Source organism: Lissotriton helveticus, chromosome 11 (genome assembly GCF_964261635.1).
Source record: "Lissotriton helveticus chromosome 11, aLisHel1.1, whole genome shotgun sequence".
Taxonomy (NCBI): Eukaryota; Metazoa; Chordata; class Amphibia; order Caudata; family Salamandridae; genus Lissotriton; species Lissotriton helveticus.
In genome coordinates, this window is record NC_136072.1 from 1,078,782,533 (window position 1) to 1,078,803,219 (window position 20,687).

The 20,687-nt window shown below is 45.5% G+C and overlaps 1 protein-coding gene across 4 annotated transcripts in view; it reads right to left on the minus strand.

Moving 5' to 3' along the window:
• The window catches only part of CIT (citron rho-interacting serine/threonine kinase), a 1,315,032-nt gene that overhangs the window by 938,706 nt on the left and 355,639 nt on the right, over positions 1-20,687 (minus strand). For all 4 annotated transcript variants that reach the window (XM_078667654.1, XM_078667653.1, XM_078667652.1 and 1 more), the window contains exon 12: positions 908-1,051. In XM_078667654.1, the coding sequence (XP_078523780.1) occupies positions 908-1,051 (144 nt within the window). The remainder of the gene's footprint in view (positions 1-907; positions 1,052-20,687) is intronic.

A 20,687-nucleotide genomic window follows, 5' to 3' on the forward strand; every position in this document is an offset into this window, starting at 1 on the left:
CAGGCGGGTCGGTCGGGCTCTTCGGGGGCCAGGGGTCCTGGCACTGGGCGCGGTCCAGGCGCGGACGGGCTTACCTTTGGCGCGCCTTCGGCGCACAATCGGCGCACCCGCTGCGCGTGACCGCTGCGCGTTTGCACGGTCGCCATTTAAGGCGAAGTGCGCGGGTGGGCGGAGCAGCTGGGAGGCGGGAGCGGGGAGGAAAACAGAAGAGAAAAGGGGCGGGGCTAATGGCGGTGGCGGGAAGCGGGAGCAGAGGGCGGCGAGGTAGGCGGGGAAGCAGGAAGGAGACAGGCACAATGTACAGAGGAGTTCAAAACACGACGAGAAAACGGCACATACAAAAAACAGGCAACAATTCAAGTCAAAAACGGGGGAAAAAACAGTAAGTACACTATCTTGGGCACAGGAAGAAACAAGCACAAATTACTGACAAAACGGGCGAAAACCAAAGGAGAGCGCTCAGGGCGGCAGCGAGGCCGGCGCTGAGGCAGAGGCAGGCACTGGGGGCACACGCAGCAGCTGGTGGCCGTGCGGCGCGGGGGTGGTCAAGGTTTTTGCATTTAATTAAGGATTATTCTCGAATATTTCTAATAAGCTGATGATTATCAAACAGCCTTATATCATGAAAATAGGGCAGCACACATGTGTGACTGCACCAGCAACGCTTCATCTTCAGATGGCTGTATCTGTTCTGTGGTCGCTAGTAAGTGTGATGAGAGTACAAGACAAAATGGGCAATGGGCATTTCAGCAAGCAATTAAAAAATAAATCATGTAAGTTGCAATTAATGCTGAAAGGTGTGCGTTTTCCAGCACAATTTTCTCCCAAATAATACAACACAGACACAAGAAAAGTGGCTCAATAAGAGAACTTCCTACAGGAGTGTGGAGTATTAAAAAAGGCTCACACTGCATTCTGTGATGTAGGTGGCAAGATCCTGCTCCAGGAGGGACCGCTGTGACTCCGAAGCCTTCAACTCAACCTCCTTTTGACTAAGGACGGCCTCAACCTCCGACACGCGCCGATGCAGTCGAGTCATTTCCTGCTCCATCTGAAACACATAACAGAAAACACAAACCACTAATTATGTTAGCATGTACACATAATGAAGGAAAGCAGGAAGGGAAAACGCAATCAGTAACTATTCTCCACATATCAGTAATGAAATATGTCATTTTACAAAACAGTAAAACAAGAATGAGAGGTTTACTTGTGTGTCAGTAATATCTAGGACTTTTAATAACTGATTGGTAAGACGTGGTCTCTAATGCACACCAAGGGAAACTCGCATTCACCCTTCTTGGATGGCTAGGGATTATTACAAGCTTGGTAAATTAGTCCCCCATTCAGAGACAGATATTCAAATATGACCAGGTACATATAATGAATACTCATACTAAAATCTTAGAGGCATTTACAGAGTATAAATAACACCATGCAGCAACCAACTAATGACTCTTTGCAAACATCCAGAATACTGAATGATGTTACAGCCATTGAAGAATTGCAAGGCGAGTGTGAAAAAGAAGATTGTACAGGAAGAAATTACCTATGACAAACTATTTCCATCTGGATATTTATCCTACACCTTCTCGGGGGAATTCACGCTACGCCATCAAGATCTTTAATATTCTGAAGCTTCATATAAAGCAGTAAAAAAGAATTTTAGCTCACTTGGCTTCAGAACAGAAAAAGACTGACAGTAACAAACTAAATGCTGTGGAAAGCCCACAGAGTTTAAAAATATCCTTGTGAAGGAGAGTGAGCAATCACGACATGCAGAGCTGGTCTCCCAAACTCTGCTACTGCAGGTGCAAAGGGTTTAATTTATACATATGCAGATTTGTATTGCATATTTGCGGAAGCAAGTTCACAGATTTGCTAGTCAAAATGTATACAACAGCAGAGGTTAACGGATAATGTCCAGACTGTTACAGGGTTCAGTTCACATTATGAAGACGCTATCAGATTGGAGGTAGGAAATGAAAAATGTGAAGAGACTGGGGCAGGAGACTATGAGCAAACTGAACCTTGATTGATGTTTGGACAGAGATGTGGAGAAGACCAGGAGAGACTGAATGTGGGGTGATTGAGGAAAACGCATTTTAACAACAAAAAAAAACAGCAATTAGGAGTGGCAATGTGATTGATTCAATGATCAAGTGTAATACAAACATAAGGCAGGCAAGGGTAAAGGGAAGCTAATTGGGGTTGTTTAGTGAACCGGAGCCAACACGAAGGAATCAACAAATGTATACAGACGTACAACTACATAAGCCACGATTAGCAGGTGGACCAATCTGATGTCACGGGAACTGGGGAAAAAGCATAAACCAAAGAAGGATAAACATTTAAATCAACTACTTTACTTTTAGTCTGTAGGCCTGTTCTCATGCTCAACATGAGGGCATCCCTTCTATCTGCCAGTGGGAGCAGACATGCTTTGCTTGCCAATACCACACACGCATGCATACATCATGTGTGTTACAGAACATCAGTGTCTTTTCAGTATTCTGCAGTTGGGATCACTTGATGAATCGTTGGGTTGGCAAGCTCACTACGCTCTGGTACAGTAGGTTTTCTGAGTTTCATTGGGAATAAAATGAGAAATGGTGCTGGACACAGCTCAGGCTATACTATCTTCAAAAGTCTAATGGTAACGCTAGTGGAAGGAAAGAAAAATGCTTCATCACTGTAATTCTTGAGAGAAATCTAGAAAAAGAATCTGAAGGAGAAACTGGAGGACAGAGGTTGTCTATAGTCAGGTAGAAGGTGAAGAGGCTATTTTAAATAACAGGAAGCATAAATCCTTAATAGGGGTTCATAAAACCGGTGCCTATGGATATAAAACAAAAACAAATACTAATGCATCTAATCTTAAATGCATATGAGACTATAAGAAACAACGCTCAAAACATACCCACAAGACTGTATTCAAGGATTCAATGGATAGCAGGAGTTGACTAATTTTAGGTGGACTGATGCACAACATGCAATGTCCTTGTATAGTTTTAATGGTGTCACAATGTTTTAAGATTTGGAGGTGAGACAGAAGTTACTGTAGGAGATTTCACTATCTGTCTCTTACTGGACCATCAGTCTCGAAGATGTAACCCAATGAGTTGTACTCAATAAAAATATAGATAATCTCAATGAAGATACTGACCATCGACAACTAGCTTGTTTATAATCCAATCTTGAAGAGGGAAAATCATTTACATAGACACAAAAAAGAAGTGACCAGGATCACATACAATTCTATGAGATATGAGGTATTAGCAGAAGGCATGATTAGCAGACTTTTTTGTACACCGTGCAAAAAGTCAGTTTATATAAACCAAAAAATGCAGATGTAAATAGTATGATACTTAATGGAACAAAAGCAAATATTGCACCTGCCGTGCATCACAGCATCAGAATAAAGATAATTTTCATGCATTTTATGTGATGAATTGTATCAATCCCTTCGATAGGTAATAGTACAATAGGTCTACATGAATCCCACATGCTTTAAAGCGACCTTGGGATGCAGGCGACACGTAGATACATTCCTTCCTGAATTCTCTAATAGACCTATATATTTTAGAGGTGTCCTCATCTTCACAGAAGACAGACACACATTTTAGCCTAAATAGCTTAATGGATTCCTTTCCTTTAACTAATTTCCAATAAACTGAATATTCACTCTTGGACGTTCTCACCCTGGGGGGCCTGCTACCTTTATTATTGCTAACACTTTGCTAGGATTGTAATAATAACTTCTATGTTTAATCCCTCTCGATAAAAAGTGCTTCTCTGTTAAAAAAAAAAAAAAAAGGATTTAGCACCATTAGGTAACTAGTAGACATGCCCAGTATTACACATAGCAAGCCTCACACACTAGCATCTGTACAACAGATGCCAAGAATGCTTTTCATAGACCGGCCTGATTTGCTTGGTAAGAGCACCAGCACTTTCTAGGATTTCATGATGCGTTTAGACCTAAAGAGTGCCTTCCATCAAAAAGTGGAACCACCAATTCCTAAAATTGGCAACGAAACTGTACTACAGTAACTACAGACAGGAAGTTCCTAGAACTGGAATTAACCTATTGGTTGAACACGGTTCCCATCTTACAGGACAAGGGAGATACTCCAAGGTGACTCACCACATCACTTGCCCTATCAAAGGAGGAGTGCAGCCACACAGTCACAAGTGCTTACTGGCATGAAAGCAGGACAAGTGGTCCTGATGGAGTCTCTTGCTGCCCAGCTATGGACATTTGTGAGCCATCTGGTGTCATTGGGGAATGTGGAATAGATGCTGAGCATGTTCCAAGCTTGGATCCAAAGACAGCATATGAAGAGGATGAAGGAAGTAAATGAGCTCTAGTGGAATTTTCCTCATGTGATCATATAAGATCACAAACTTCTGCACTAGTTTAGGATGAATGCCTCTTTCAGTGCTTGTATGTGACCTCATTACTCTTTTTTTGTTGTTGAGTCCTTCAGCCTTCTGAGGTATATGAACAGCAGACACACACAAGCACCATCCCTAAACCGGTCCGCTCATCTAAGTGTACACAAGGTAAAGTCTTTTTGGGAGGTCACCTTCCTGACTCGCATCTGACATTTGAAGGTAAAGGAACTGGCACAGGACTCTCCGGTACAGCCCAAGCTTCAGCCACTCTAGGTTACAGCCAAAAGTTTACACCGTCAGGGATCTATCCCTTTGGAGTGGACCTCAGATTGTCAAGGTACATAGAATGGCAACTGCTTGGCAGACAGGATGACACCTTCACGTTGCCAGATCAGGAACAGCTAGAATCGACTTGGCCAGCTCAAATGTTCTCATATCACTCAACCAAGTGACAGTGTTTAGTGCTCACAAGGCTCTTAAGACTTTCCACTGATACACCTGCATCTTTATCCTCCTTAAAGTGCATGCCCTATCAACCCTCATCTTCTTGGGAGTCTCTTCCCAAGAAGATGGCGAACATCAATGGCATTTGGCAATCTAAGGGCTACATCCTGATATGCATTCTGGGATTTCCCGGATCTACAGTGGTTGGATTTCTAACCCAGAAGTGCAAGGACTTAGATCAAAGCACTACGCTGAGAAAGAAATAACTTTTGGACTGCAGTCCTGTTACTAACTCACTAAACAGATCTGCAGAGGCAGCGTTGTGAGGTTACTTATCAATCGCATAAATGTTTCTAGGAAACAGAGGTGATCCAAACAACTTTCGTTCTTGAACACAATCAAGCATAGTACTAGGAGCCACAGGGATTTGTTTAACATTTTACTTAAAAAGCCTACTGCTCAAAATGTGCATGGTAACCACACAGCATGAACTATAAACGCAACTATGCAATGCATAAGTAGCGAGAATAAAATGAACATGTCCGGTTTAGAAAGCTCCTAGCATAATAGCACTCTCTAGCTATTCTTTGAGTGCTACTCTATACTTTTAGTCATAGTAATTAATAGTGAGCTTGCTTCTCGAGTTTAAGGATGATCGCAGGTTATACCTGCTGACAGCTAAAGCAGCTGTCCGTTCTTCCAGGGAATGAAATGGACTCTAGTCAAAAGAGCGTCCACTGGTAGGCTTCTAGACCAAACTCCAGTTGAGAGTGGATGATTCAGCCTTCTGGCATGACCTCTGTTGATAATCTTAGCATAACGACCTCTACTAATCTATGGTCAAAATATGGACTTTATATGGAGTTTGACTGCTGATCTTATCTTGTATTTACAAAATAAACACACAAGAAAACAGACAAAGGGCTTCATTTAGAGGAAGGATGACAGCCTTAACTCAGTCAGGGTGACAGTAAAATGCTGCATCACCCTGAAGGAGTACCCACTTGCCATGTTAGAGATGTACACTGGTCTAGTAGACATTTTTTACATTGGCAGGAACTGCTGTCACAGGAGTTACTGTCAATTCATTGAAAGTCTAATGTGCGGCTCAGTCAACATTATGGAACTGTATGGAACACTTACATTTTTTTTAAATGACACCCCCATGCCATTGGAGTTCTCTCCTGTCATGGGGGTCAATTACAAAATTTCGCTGGCCAGTTTTAGAAGACAGCGATTGACAATGAAAACTGCCCATTTGACCACCCACTCTTAATCGGAAGGGAGGTCACATGGTCAAATCACCACCTCAGTGGGCTCCATACATTAGAGTGGGAAGAAGGCTTTTCTTATGGTATCAACAATGGATCAAAATAATCTGATGCACAAACCCTCACAGTGATGAGGAAAAGCTGTGTTCTACATCTCTCCTAGCAGCCTCCAGCTGGGCCAGCTCTGTATTAGTGTCACTGGAACTTTTAAAGCTGACCAAACCTCTATCAACATCAACAGCGACGATCACATGGAAATGTAGCTCTGATATTATTTCGGTTACCTCCAGCAATTCCTTTTGCACACAGAGGAGGAATCTGCTCAACAACTTACTTCCCTGCAGAAGTTCAAGATATGGACATGGGATCAGGTCCTCGAAACGGCGCAAAACTATAAATGACTATGTTAAGTAGAACTACAGTATGCTTACTTCTTTGTACCCTAAGCGCAGAATACAGACACCTCACTTCCACAGCGGAAAAACTGCAGTAACAATATACAACACTGACCTTCAGCTTAAGCTCACATTCGGCAACAGAGACTTGCCCACTTCCTTGTTTGATAGCTACCTTTATATTTACTTTTCACATTTATTTTTTCTAGTTCTGAGCTTTAGCAAGGTAACTGTAGCCTGGCACCCACAATTAGGACTCTATATGATCTTGGATTCTCAAGGAACTATATAAAAATCTCCTTGAAGTATTCAACAAGGATTCCATTCATTTAGGCCATTCTGGACTTGTAAAAGCCTTCCTTGCCACCAAAGAGGTCCATCAGTTAGACCATGAACTAGTATCTAGAAAGCATTATGTCAGCTTGGTGGTTCCAGATGCTTCGAGACTACAGGCAACATGCAGCTTTGTGGTCCCACATTTGCTCCCTCCATTGGTCATCAGCTGGTGGAGAGTCAGTTCAAGTTAGTCCTAGTTTAGACAAGTTCCAGAGGCAGACCTGAGGCTGTAGACCCATGCTTCCTACCGTGTGATGTGGTGCCCTTTTCAACTACCACATTCACAAATCACATTCAGGATAAAATCATAAGATGTTGCTCATGGGGGCAGTCATGGTCAGAAGCTGGGGTGTTTTGTTATTTCTCTGTATCTTGTGTGAAGGATCAGATTTGTAATTTTACTCCAAAGTATTCAAGCAGAAGGTGGTCCTTCTTCTTGAATTCCTTTCCATCCAGTTGTCTGATCCTGAGTGAGGATCCATAGGGACACAGCCATTGATATCTTTACATCCAAAAGAATGCGGCTACCACTGCCTACAATTCAACCAACTGGCACCACAAATTAGTGCGTGTTACCACCACAGGCAAGCAGAAAGAAGGCATTCCAATTCTCCCTATAAGCAGGAAATCCACAAAAAAGCTTTAATGTAAAATTCCAAGGACCCGTAAATTAAAAAATGGAACTTTTTAAAATCCAACCAATAAGAACAGTTCACCTTCCGGATGGGCAGTTGGCTGAATCCCAGAGGAGCAGAATGATGTTCAGTTGGAGAAGGACGTTCTTGTATGCATTTCCTCCTTGCCAATGATGTTATGGATGATAGCATGTGTGAAAACATGAGAAGTGCATTTTGGGTATAATATGTTTGCATAGCTAACAATAACGGGAATTTTAGAGTTTTTGAGGTGAATGAAGGTACACTTATAACGTGCATTGCAACTCAACTTGGGTACCCTGGCACTACAGGGATAGCCAGATTTTCAGCTCCTTACAAATTGTTGTTTGCAATGCTGAGAAGATATTTGCTTGTGGGTGGGAAGCAATTGACAAAGTTATGTGGCTAGCTACAAATAAAGAGAATGATCTAACACTGATTTGAACCTTATTGATCAAAAGTTTGAGATTATATTTGGCGGATTTAGAGCGCAACAAAGGATGAAGTGTATTGCATGATTATCTGCTGCAGAAAGATGTGTGTTGTGCTTGTGCTGGCCTGTATCACAAAAACAGGGCAGTTGGGAGGAACAAGGGGGACTATTTTAAGAAATATATTAAGTTGGAAGAAACAAGATGAGGAGTTTCAATTCACTCGATAAAAAAGTAATATGCTGAACACATATGAAAACAAAGTTTCTAACAGACTTTGTAGGAGTTGGTTCGGTATTCAATACAGGGGGCCACAAGCACAAGTCCCAGAGAAAATGGTGTAGCCACAAACACCAAGCGTAGCTTGCCAAGAACCTTGCTATGGATAAAACACTGCAAATCTCTAGAAACAAAATCGTGTTACAATTATGATGAAACCTTCCTATAGCCTAGGCATGAAAGCATACCAAAAAACGAATTTGGAGAGTACATTCTCAAATATTTACTCAACACCAAAACAGCAAATATCCAATATACAGAATGTTTAATAATGTTAAAAGACTCGGTCTGCCAGCTTCCAATACAACTACTCTTCAACCAATGCTGGACATATGCCAATCTCTACCAGATTTCTTTAATTACCAAAATGAAATAATCTGCCACATTTTCATTCCTCCCCTTCCACTTACAAACCTCAAATGATTTCTGATAAATTATCAGATGTTCCAGGATCATGGAATTTCATTCTGTCTCACTTGAAGAAACTACTCTGATCTCTTTTTACATAAAATTAGGATCACTGCCATATCCCTCAAATTACATTGTGCATTCTGAAGTTTGACGCAAGAACTCTCTTCGCTTATGGGGTGGCTACATTTCTAAGCTGTGCCTGGATAGTTAGGCAAAAAGCCATGCGAGGGGCGATCTAATTTTATATTTTAGGCCTCATCGAGAATATACCCCAGCACAAGATGAATGACTATCCATCGAAAGAACTATTTTCTACACACTGTACCTTTTCATAAGTTATATCGAGTTGCACTGTTTTAATCACATATTTTTAATTGCAGTTTTTATTCAAAATAGCTATGGTTTCATTGATGAATTCTTTGGATCTATATTATATAGTCTTGGTAATAATTGTTTTATTCTCTGTGATGCAACAATGTGCTCTTATGCTTTGGCTGAGTAGACACCACTGACAAGCTATGTTTTATATGACAATTCTTATTCATTTACTATTTTTTTGTAAAAGGTTGTTTGATGCTTTTATGATATTTGTTATCGAAATAAAGCAATTGACTGACTGAATAATTACATTGAGCAAAATTATCGCCTTGATTTTACCCAGTTGGGCTTTTGCTTCCCACATGAAAGTTAATCAGGTATCAGGTTGTTACCATAACAGCCCTCCAATTTAAGCTTTTTAAGGATTTTTAAAGATTTCTTACTAAATTGTTTAGTAGTTGATCTCATAAACATCTTCCTTTAGGAACATTTCATTTAGTAAATTCTCAGGTTACAAGGGCCCTTCAATTCAAGCTTTTTCAGGTATTTTAAAGATTTTACTACACTGATGAGTAGATCTTCGTAAACATGCTTTCTTTAACAAAATCCCATTTACTGAATTCGTTGCATTTTGTAATGATATACTTTAACCACTTCTCATACATTGTAAGCACCCCTACTCACACTCCACTATGCACATGATGTATCCTTCAACCACACACCCTGTGCTCAATGCCCTTACTTGGCACATCCTGTGGGCACTAAATATGGCCATCATCTTCGCCTAACGTATTGTATTTTAGGGCACTAAGAGAACCCAACATCCTTTGAAAATGCAATCCTTAATAGAGTGCCGACATCTTTGAGATTAGAAAGACTCTCCCAAGTAAACCATTGGGACTCCTCACTATCCAAACTCCTTTGTCATCATTCACAACATTGAACTTCGAGCAAATACTCAAAACAGTTAATACAATGAAGACCAAAACTACTACTGTTGAATCCCGTTCTAATATGACAAAGGAAACATGCTATACTGAGTCAGGAAATAAATTAAGTTCTGTGTGAAACATTCAGGGAGAGAAATTGAGATACAATTACTGATAATAGAGAAGATATGATTTCCTCAGTCATAAATCCTAGTAGACCTATCAGCAGCATAAAATGTTAGATAATTGGTTCTTCACCTGTGGCCCAGGAACCCCAGGGGTCCACGATTACGTAGAAAATTAAATATATTAACAGATTCATAAAGTGTACACATTTGAAGAAGCAAATGTTTTCTTAAATTCTATAAATGTGAAGAATTTGGTATGCAAGGCAAAATATAAAGTTAGTGTCCTCAGACTGATTTATGGGAGCAGAGCAAGTGCATCAAACAGAAAATAGTATGACTCATTGAGTGGCCTCAATTGAATGCAAAAAAGATCATACCTTTCCATTACATTTTTGTTGTTTGTGAATTAATAAAAAATGGTTATTCATTTGTATATTTAATTGATTGATGCTTGTTTCTGTATCTCCTATGTATTGTTTTGTGGCTCATATTAATGTAAATGCTTAGGCCGGGTGCCTGGCTTCCAGTGAATACTCAGTGGGGGGGCCCCATATGGCAATAATGATTCAGTGGGGTCACAGGGGTCCAGTAATGATTAATTGGGGATCCAAGGAGTCAAAAGGGCTCAAAATTCCACGGACCTGATAATTCTCACCTCGGTGCCTATTCCAATCATGGAATCCCACTCTGCAACTCTGGGCAATAGCTTGCTTTATCTCCACAACGGCCCCCACAACGCTAAGGATGCCTGGCCTCCACCTTGGGGGTGCCCAGGAGTGGACACCTCACAGGGAAAGCCAGGATGGGTTCCACAGCGGTATTCGTACAAGCGCCTTGAGACCCTTGCGGGTGAGTAGTGTGCTATACAAGTATCAATTTACAATTCATTCCAAACAGAAACCACGAAGCAGAATTGGATCATAAATATATGTCACGCATAATTGACTCACAGGACACGCACCATTTTCCCACCCCAGATATTTGTGATACCTTTCTGGCTTACTACCGCCGCCTTTACACCTCTGCCCTACCAGGGGACCATCGAGACCCAGGGTCGTATATTAATGAAATTGCCATGGTTTACTTGGAAAAATACATGCAAGACTTTCTGGCCGATCCCATCACACCGGACTCTATAATTGAAGCCATTGACTCCTTGAGGGGTTCTTCGGCGCCTGGTCTTCATGGCTTCACGGCCGACTTTTACAAAGAATACAAGGAAGAACTGGTACCCAGACTTGTCGAGGTATATGCGGAGGCTCTGGAGTCCGGTATTCTCCCCCCCCACGCTCCGTGAGGCAGTCATTGTTTTGCTGCCCAAGCCGGGTCGCGACCCCTCAGTCTGTAGCTCCTATCGTCCGCTGTCACTCCTCAACCTCGATTATAAAATTTTGGCCAAAGTTCTGGCGATACGACTGGCGCTGCTGATGGATACTATTGTGTTACCGGCCCAGTCCCGCTTTGTCCCTCACAGGTCTACCTCCCTGAATCTCCGTACTCTTTTCTCGGTCCTACATAGGATCGACCCCTCCACTCCGGCGGCTGCTGTGTTTCTAGACGCCGAAAAAGCGTTCGACACTCTGGAGTGGCCCTTTTTTCTGGCAGTGATGCGGAGGATGGGCATGCCCGCAATGGTTGTAGAAACAGTGGAGCTGCTGTACACGGCACCCACTGCTCGCATTCGCTTAAATGGCACCATAACTGAGAGGTTCAAACTCTCCAGAGGCACCCGGCAGGGATGCCCCCTATCCCCACTCCTTTTCATCCTTGCTATGGACCCCCTAGTGCGACACTTTCAGGAGAAACATCTTCACAGGGGGCTCCAATTCTGCACCGGACCACTCTTAGTCTCGCTTTATGCGGACGACATGGTTCTGTATGTCCGTGCCCCAGAGGCAAACCTGCAACCCTTGCTGTCAGAGATCGCTCGCTTTGGCGAATACTCAGGCCTCAAAGTCAACTGGCACAAATCGCAGCTGTTTCCGCTCACCCCCGCCACCACACAGTGGCCTTGCTCCTTCCCACTGGAGTGGTGCGAGGACTCTGTTAAATACTTAGGGATCCACGTGCACCTTGACACAGAGTCCATTATTCGTCTGAACTACGGACAAGCCCTGGATTTTTTGGAGGATAATACAGACCGGTGGCTCCGTCTCCCTCTGTCTATGGCTGGCCGGATCACTATCGTCAAGATGGTTGTCCTCCCCCGGTTTTTGTACCTTTTCAATAACATCCCGATCCCTCTCACCAAGATTTTTTTCACCCAACTACGCACTGCCCTGTTACGGCTGGTGTGGGGCGGTAAAACCCCCCGTGTGGCCTGGCGCACACTTACGCTGCCGTATGAGAAAGGAGGGTTTGGGGTACCAGATTTTTATCTTTACTACTTGGTCGCGCAGTGTTCGTATGCACATCCTTGGTTTCACCCGGATGCTAGAATCCCACATTTGAGACCGGAGGCTGATGCGGCGCTCCCTGTCTCATTTAACACAATCCTCCCCAAAGGTCTCCCCCGGGACCCACATGACATTCACCCACTGTCCACCACAGCCTGGGCATGGGACAAGATGAGACGATTACTACACATAGACAAAGTATACTCTTCTGCTCTTCCTTTACCCAACCCTCACTGGCTCCCCATCACCGGCGAGTCGGTGATTCGTCGTACGCTGTCCAAATTCCAAATACTCACGATCGGTGACCTGTTCCCAGATGGTCATGCTTTCTCTCTGACGGAAGACCCCCGCTTCACCGACCGAACATTCATGGATACCTTCACTTTCATGAGACTCCGCTCGATGTTACGAGCTGAATTTCCCACATTCCCCCTTCCCCCTGAAGACAACCCCGCACTTACATTCATAATACAAAACAAAACAGGGGCGCACGTGGTGTCCAAGCTCTATAAACTGTGCTTGGCCTCTCTTCCAGCGTCAGACGGGGTGGTGCGTGCTGCGTGGGAGCGCGATCTGGGCACACAGATTTCGGACGACCAATGGGAGGCATGTTGTGCTATGACCATGGATGTATCCATGAACAGTAGACACAAGCTCATACACTTTAAATTCCTGCGTAGGATGTATCACACACCGGCGCTTGCTCACAGAATCGATGCCAGTAGGCCCCACTGCTGCCCCAAATGCAACGCCCCGCAGGTGGACTGCGCACATCTGTCTTGGACTTGCCCAAGGTTACACGCATACTGGCTGGAGGTCCACCGGGTTTTGGGCGACATGTTGGGACTGACGTTGAGTGTTACACCTGAAATTGCGTTGCTGGGCTACGTTGCAAATTCCCCCCCCCATCTTCGTAGATTGGCGTCCATTTGCTTCCTCTTGGCAAAAAGGGAGGTAGCGCTGCTCTGGTGTGCACGACGCGCTCCGACGATCACTTCATGGCTTAGGAGTGTGGCCTACTGCAATGTGAATAGTGTGGAATATTCGGAACAACTTCCAACTGCTTCCCGCCCAACTGACATTTGGGGTCCATACCGACAATACATTGCGAAACTCACTCAAGAAACGCCTTCCCAGTCACTTCATCCTATCGCGCCAACAGGGGTGGGCTAGTGCAAGAGCGGCTCGGAAGACGCACTCGACAACTCATTGCTGTGCGTGCTACTTGCGCTTGCCCCATGCTTCACGTGGCTGAGTGTGTGTCGTCTGGTGGTACTATGTCCTTGACAACAATTATTGTGTCTCGACTGCTATTCATTGCTCATGCGTTCCCTATGCAGCGTAGGGCACGCCGCTGACTTCGGCTCGCTCAGGACGGTGCTCCGGGCAGTATGCCAGGGTGCATTTACCTGTACAGTCCACTGCCCTTTTTATTAATGCTCATCTGTGTTTGTTCTTTCTTGATTCCCATTCCAGGGATGCGGGGTGCTTGGTGGCATTTTTTGGGTCTGTTCTGATAACATTGCCCATGGTGGTATTTGAAACACCGCGAACCGGCTGACTGTATTGGTCTTGCAATCTCGTAGATATGATTTTGTTTTTTGGTTTTTACTTTGATTTAAATTTCTGTGATGTTATTTCTGTTTTTCGGTTTTCTTTTGCTGTATTTCAAAATTTTGAGCCTTGTATCATTCTAAATGATCACTACGCAATCCTACTGTGTACACCAGTATTCTATGTGTGATTTTGTATATGGCATCTGATAATTTCCGTACTTGATATGTTATTTGTTTTTTCCACTGTAGATTGCCTATTACGCTTCAATAAAAAAAAAATATATATATATATATATATATATATATATATATATATATATATATATATATATATATATATATATATATATATATATATATATATATATATATATATATATATATATATATATATAACGCATGGCCCAGCAGGGCACCTTTGTTTAATATCTATGTGAGACCACTTGCATGCTACGGATAGCACAATATTCAATTCCAAATGTGCACTGATGGCATTCAACCACATATTCAGCTGGGCAAGCAGAGCAGACATCTCTACCGTCTGATAAATAGCAATCACTGAGTAAAATTAATTAATCTTCGTGTGAATGGAACTAAAAGAAGAAATGGCCAGAGTGGGAGACCACCCTCCTCCAGCTTACAGGATGTCTTTCATCTGGCTGAATTAATTAGTTGCTCCCAAATACCAACTTCTAAAGTGCAAAATGTAGGGGTATTGCATTATGAGAAGCTCACCGTGACCACCAAATCTCAACATTGGTTAAAAAACAGCCTTCTCTCTCTTGCTACTTTAAATGATCCTGCCACTACTATAGTAACTACACTGATTAGAAATAATCAGGTTTCTTAGAACTGCTGAAACAGGATTACTGCAACATTGTCTATGCAAGTTCCCTGAAGAAAGACTGTTAAACTACAAAAAGTAAACATCCAAGCATCAATTTAAAGATATTGGTCCTTAAAACCCAGCCCTGGCTCCCAATAGCACAAAGTAAAGTTCAAACTGCTCCTTATTGCCTTAATTGCACAGCTGTCTTTTGGACCTAATTTCTTGCACTCCAGATGCCCTACTATAACTTGAGATCAAGTAAGGTAAACCTGCTTGCAGAAACTGGGTTCAACTGCAAGAAGCATGAAGAAATATTGTGGGTGCAGGGAGCACAAGAGTTTGGAACGTGTTGCCCTCAGACCTAAGGAACAGTCCTGACCTGACCCAGCTTGATATAAAGACAAGACTGTTCATAGAGGTTTTCCAAACCACCTCAAAATGTCACCTAATAAGAAGTCTATAGCACAAACATTGTATTGCATCAAAAAGTATTTAAGAATCCATCAAAAAGTGTTACTTCAAAAACATCATCTATATTTATTAATGATTGAGCTTTTCAATACATTTTTAACACAGGCAGGAACTAGGCAAAATTAACTTCTGCTTTCAAAGTAATAAGACCGTGATATCTCAGAGATAAGCTTGAATACCTGACAAATTTAATACAGTTTATTAGAAAGATCACAACAAATAATTTGTAACTTTCATGCCTGGTTCAGCCCAGAAATAAGGAGTCCGGCCATGGCAAGAGGTGGTTATGGTCCCCTGGAGAGATCAGAAGAGTCTGGTGTTGCAGTTTAGATCTCGAAAAGAAGTTGACAGCTTCACAACAAATAGCAATGCGCAGTACAAGATTCAAAAACTGGTAGGAAGAGTTTAACAGGCCCCTTAATCATGTTTCACAATGTTTAAGAAAGAAAGAACTCAAAACAAATCCTAAATCAAACGGCAGGATTCCATAAAGAAAACAGTGAAGGGTTGCTTTAATCATATTCCTTAGGGAAGTTTATAAACAAAAGCATGAGCTGAAATTTGCTTTTTGGGCATTTAGAGACAGTAGAAAAGACTGTTTATTAGCTTAACAAGTGAGGCAAAAGCCTCTAAATGAATTCCAGAAGGCAAAGCAAGCCATATTTGTCTCGATGCACTAAATACGTGGTAACAGGGGGCGTGGCTAGCAGCCTACGATGGCGGCCGCAGCTTAGAGAGGCTCCCGAGCAGAGGCGGCTTCCCACCATTATCCAACATATTTATCCTGACTTTGTAGGTGCCAGAAGGGGTGGACCGGACCCGGAGTCCTTGCGGCACCCAGCGCAGAGTTTTGGAGACAGCGACTGCCAGAACGCAGGTCCGGAGCGCTTGACGGAGCCCGAAGAGAGGTGGGGCCTATCGTCGGCCTGCAGGCAGCGGAGTAGCGGACGACCTGAAGCCGACCGGAAGTTGACTCTCGGCGGCGGTGGTCGGCCGGAAATACCGGCTCAGCAGACACACTGCCCGAACATCCGTGAAATACTCCCCGAGAGCCCGGTGGCAAGGGCGGGGCCCCGCGACATCCAGCAGCGGCTGGTGCGACCGTGGGGTCGGGCCCGGAGGTACAGATAACGCCGCAGATCGGGGACTCGGAGCCGCCATTTTACGCGCTGGGCACGTCACATCCCTGCAGCGGTGGCCCTTGTGGTGCGGAGGTCGGGCCGGCCTCCCGGGAGTGCACACAGAGATCCGCGGCCTTGGCGATCTCACCTTTGGTGACGGACGGGCAAGAAGCGGCCGAAAACGGTGGGGGCGGTAAGATAGACCCCCCCCCCCTCCTAATAAAACTTTGTAGAGGGCTGGAGAGACACTGGCAGCGCATACGCCGAGGGGGCACAACGTCTCTGCGGAAAGCGGAGACACGACCAGGAACTTGTCTAGGCCCGCTGCACCCCGCCGGAGATAGGCTCAGCGGGCAGCTAGAGTGTCACCGCGGCAGGGTGAGAAACCGCATCCACTCCCACTCGTGTGCATAACGCCCTGCCTGGCCTCGCGTGGTGATTGTAGACGGACCCAGTGGTCAAGATCACACGAGGGGTTACTGCTCTCACTCACTGAGGACTCAATTGCGGATCGGCGGGGGGGGGCGGCCCTCCTTAGCCCGGGCACCGCTCCTCGGTGGCTGGCTGCTGCACCGGTACACACTGCATCATGGCACACAGAGGCCCCCGACAAAGCCAGGCCAAACTGGACAAATTCGCCTATGAAAGGCAGTCGCCTCCACAAGAGCAACGCAAGACGACCGGGAAAACGACGGAGACCGAAGGGACAAAAAAGGCCACAATTGAGGATGTCCTGGCGGCACTGGCCCAGGTACAGGCGACGGTAGGAGCTACAGCCACCGAGGTCACCTTGATACGGGCGGACCTCCAAAAAATGTCTGAAAGGGTCAAGCAGGTGGAGGTTGTCACCAAATCATTGGTCGAAGACGTGTCCGAACTACAAACGGCAATGGAGCGACTACAAACGGACAACAAACTGCTTCGAGACAAACTGGATGACCAGGAAGGCCGCCCCCGGCGTAACAACGTCCGAATTTTAGGTGTAACAGAATCGGAAGATACGGGAGCAATGGACCTCTATGTGGAGGACATAATCAAAACCAGACTCCAGCCTAAGGGACTGTCGAATTTCTTTTCGGTGGAGCGGGCCCACAGGGTGCCGGGGGGAAAACCTAAAACAGGAGGCCCACCTCGACCAATACTGGCAAGGCTATTCAATTTTAGGGACCGTGACGCCATCCTGCAGGCCGCAAGAGTGGCGCCGGCCATCCAGTTCCAAAACTCAAAAATAGCATTCTTCCCGGACTACAGGGCGGAGGTCTCTAGGAAGAGGAGGACGTTTCTGGAAGTGAAAAAGACGTTGAGGGAGAAGGAACTGCCATACTCGATGCTATTTCCGGCCCGGCTGCGAGTTGTAGCGGACAAAAAGGTGTGGTTCTTCGACACCCCGGACGCTGCCCGGGACTGGCTTGAGGGATGGCGCACCGTGAACCGGCAGCGAAAAACACACAGACAGACCCACGACCGCGGGGGGACCAGCGGGACAGGCTCACAAACATCCGGTCGAGGAGGAGCGGAGGGTTCGCCCTCACATGGATTTACAGGAACCGGCGAAGAAGAATGATCCCTACACTGAAATCGGCATTGGTGGCGGTCGCTGACCGTTGACACACCGTTTAAAAGTCGCACGTGGACTCTGGCGAGACTACCCCGGAAGCACGCAGGGATGCCGCCTGCTCGGGGAGACACTCTCCCCCATACACGCAAGTACTCTGGTTGTGGGATGGGTAAAGCACTCTGCTCAGTTGGGGGGGGCGGGCAGTTGAAAGTCCGTTAGGCAGGGATGCAGGGAGGGGGGGTTGGGGAAGGGGTTGTTTTTTAAAGTTAGGAACACACTTGTACGGTCAAAGACGAAGGCTAGGCTTCCACATGAGTCAATTCAAGGCGGGAGGAGAGGGCAGGAGTATAGAGCTCCCATGAGGACCTTCGACACCTTCATATGCAACTGCACACCCGGCACCCAGGCCACGCTTGCCCATCGCTACACCATGAACCCCATAGTATCCAATGGCTGGCGTTTCAATTCCTGATAGGAGTGAAGTAGACGTTGAGACACAGTGCCCCTCCTTGCGCATCATGACCTGGAACGTGAGAGGACTGGGAGACAAGGTTAAACGGGGGCTGGTACTTACCGCGCTTAAGAGACTGAAACCCACCATAGCGCTACTGCAGGAAACTCATTTAACAGGGGGAGCTACCAAAGCCATGGATAGACGAGGCTACAAAATGATAGTTCACTCGGATTTCACGTCCGGCTCCAGAGGGACCGGTATCCTGATACAGAAAAACACACGATTTATCCCCCTACTTACTAAAACTGATGATCAAGGCAGTTTCGCAGCCCTGCAGGGGCAGTGGGAAGGGAAGCTTCTCAACCTAGTTTCAGTATACATTCCACCGGCATTGCACTCGGTACACCTCCCTAAACTAGGTGACTTTATTCTGACTCTCCCCGAGGGGGAGATTATCCTTGGGGGGGACTTTAACGCAATTCTGGATACACAACTCGACCGGTTCCCAACGCCAGTCCCCACGGGAGGGATCCCCCGCCTCCAGAGATTCTTAACAGCCATGGGCATGATTGATATCTGGAGGTACCTCCACCCCAGCACAAAACAATACACCTTTCATTCCACGGTACACGGGAGTCTGTCGAGAATTGACCACTTTCTGACCCTGGGAGATGGTCTTCAACATGTAGATACAATGACAATTCACCCTCGAGGGATCTCAGACCACTCCCCACTTACTCTCACACTCTCTTCCCAGGAACGAACGCACAAACGCATATATCCCATACAGGCTACTTATCTCAAGATTCCCCAGGTCCGCAAAGCTCTTAAAAAGGCTACAACACCGTATTTTACTGAAAATGTCCACTCTGTGCACTCCTCAGAGGTACTATGGGAGGCATATAAAGCGGTCTTGCGGGGGCAGGCCATAAACACCATCACGGGTTACAAACGTGAACGTTCTCAGGAACTGGATGCTCTGGACTTAACTTTGCAGGAATTAACGACGGCACACGAACTACACCCCACTCCATCCACCCTACACGCGCTGACACTGCAACAGCAGCTATATAACGACCACTTACGCGTCCACGTAAAAAGGCGTCTAACTGACACTCAAAATAGAATCTACGAGGTAGGCGACAAGGCGGGGAAACTACTGGCATGGCTTGACAAGCGGGAAGGGAGTTCTAGGGGAATCCAACGTTTGAGGGACGAACATGGAATGATGCGTACTAACCCGGAACAAATTGTTGAACTGCTTGCGGCCCACTTTGAACGGGTGTACACCCCTGAACATATAATCACCTCTGACATGGCCAGAGAAGTACTAGCACCGATCGAGGTCCGAACACTGTCCTCGGAGGTGTCATGTGAGTTGGAAGCGGACATCACCGCTGATGAAATACAACTGGCTATTCGTGCCTTGAATCCGGGTAAAGCTATGGGGCCTAACGGGATACCTGTAGAGTGGTATCAAGCAATGCCTGAGACCCTCAGTTCACATCTGCTGGAAATGTTTAAAGAATGTCAGGAGAAGGGCTCACTCCCGCCAGACCAGAGAGCAGCAACTATAGTGGCCATCTCCAAACCAGGCAAACCACCTGAAGAATGCTCCTCTTACCGCCCCATCTCGCTGCTTAACGCAGAAGCTAAAATACTCGCTAAACTTCTAGCGACGAGAATCTTGCCCCACTTATCTCTTATACACCCGGATCAGTCCAGATTTATGCCACACAGAAATACGGCATTAAATCTGCGCAGACTGCACGGAGTACTGGCCAGGGCGGAATCGGTCACGTCGCAAGCAGTGATATTAGCCCTTGATGCTAAGATGGCTTTTGACCTTGTGGAGTGGACATACTTGTTTGAGGCGCTGTCGCGCCTGGGATTCGGACCCCGCTTTATTGCATGGGTCAGGCTGTTGTACACTGACCCGGTTGCCCGAGTGGTGGCCAATGGACATATCTCGCGGAAGTTCTCATTGGGGAGGGGTACGAGACAAGGCTGTCCCCTCTCGCCATTGCTGTTCGCGATCTCGCTGGAACCCCTTGCCACTCTTATTAGAACCTCGCCCCTACTGAAGGGCATCTGCTGGAGGGAAGGCTGGGAAGACCGGCTGTCCCTGTATGCGGACGACATGCTGATATACCTAACTAATCCTGACAATGGAGTGCCAGCCCTATTACATCTTTGTGATACTCACGGCAAGATATCCGGCTATACACTTAATTGGAGTAAATCAGAATTGTATGTTCTGAAGGGGCAGGTTCCGGCCCTCGACGCGGGATGTCCTCTGCAAATAG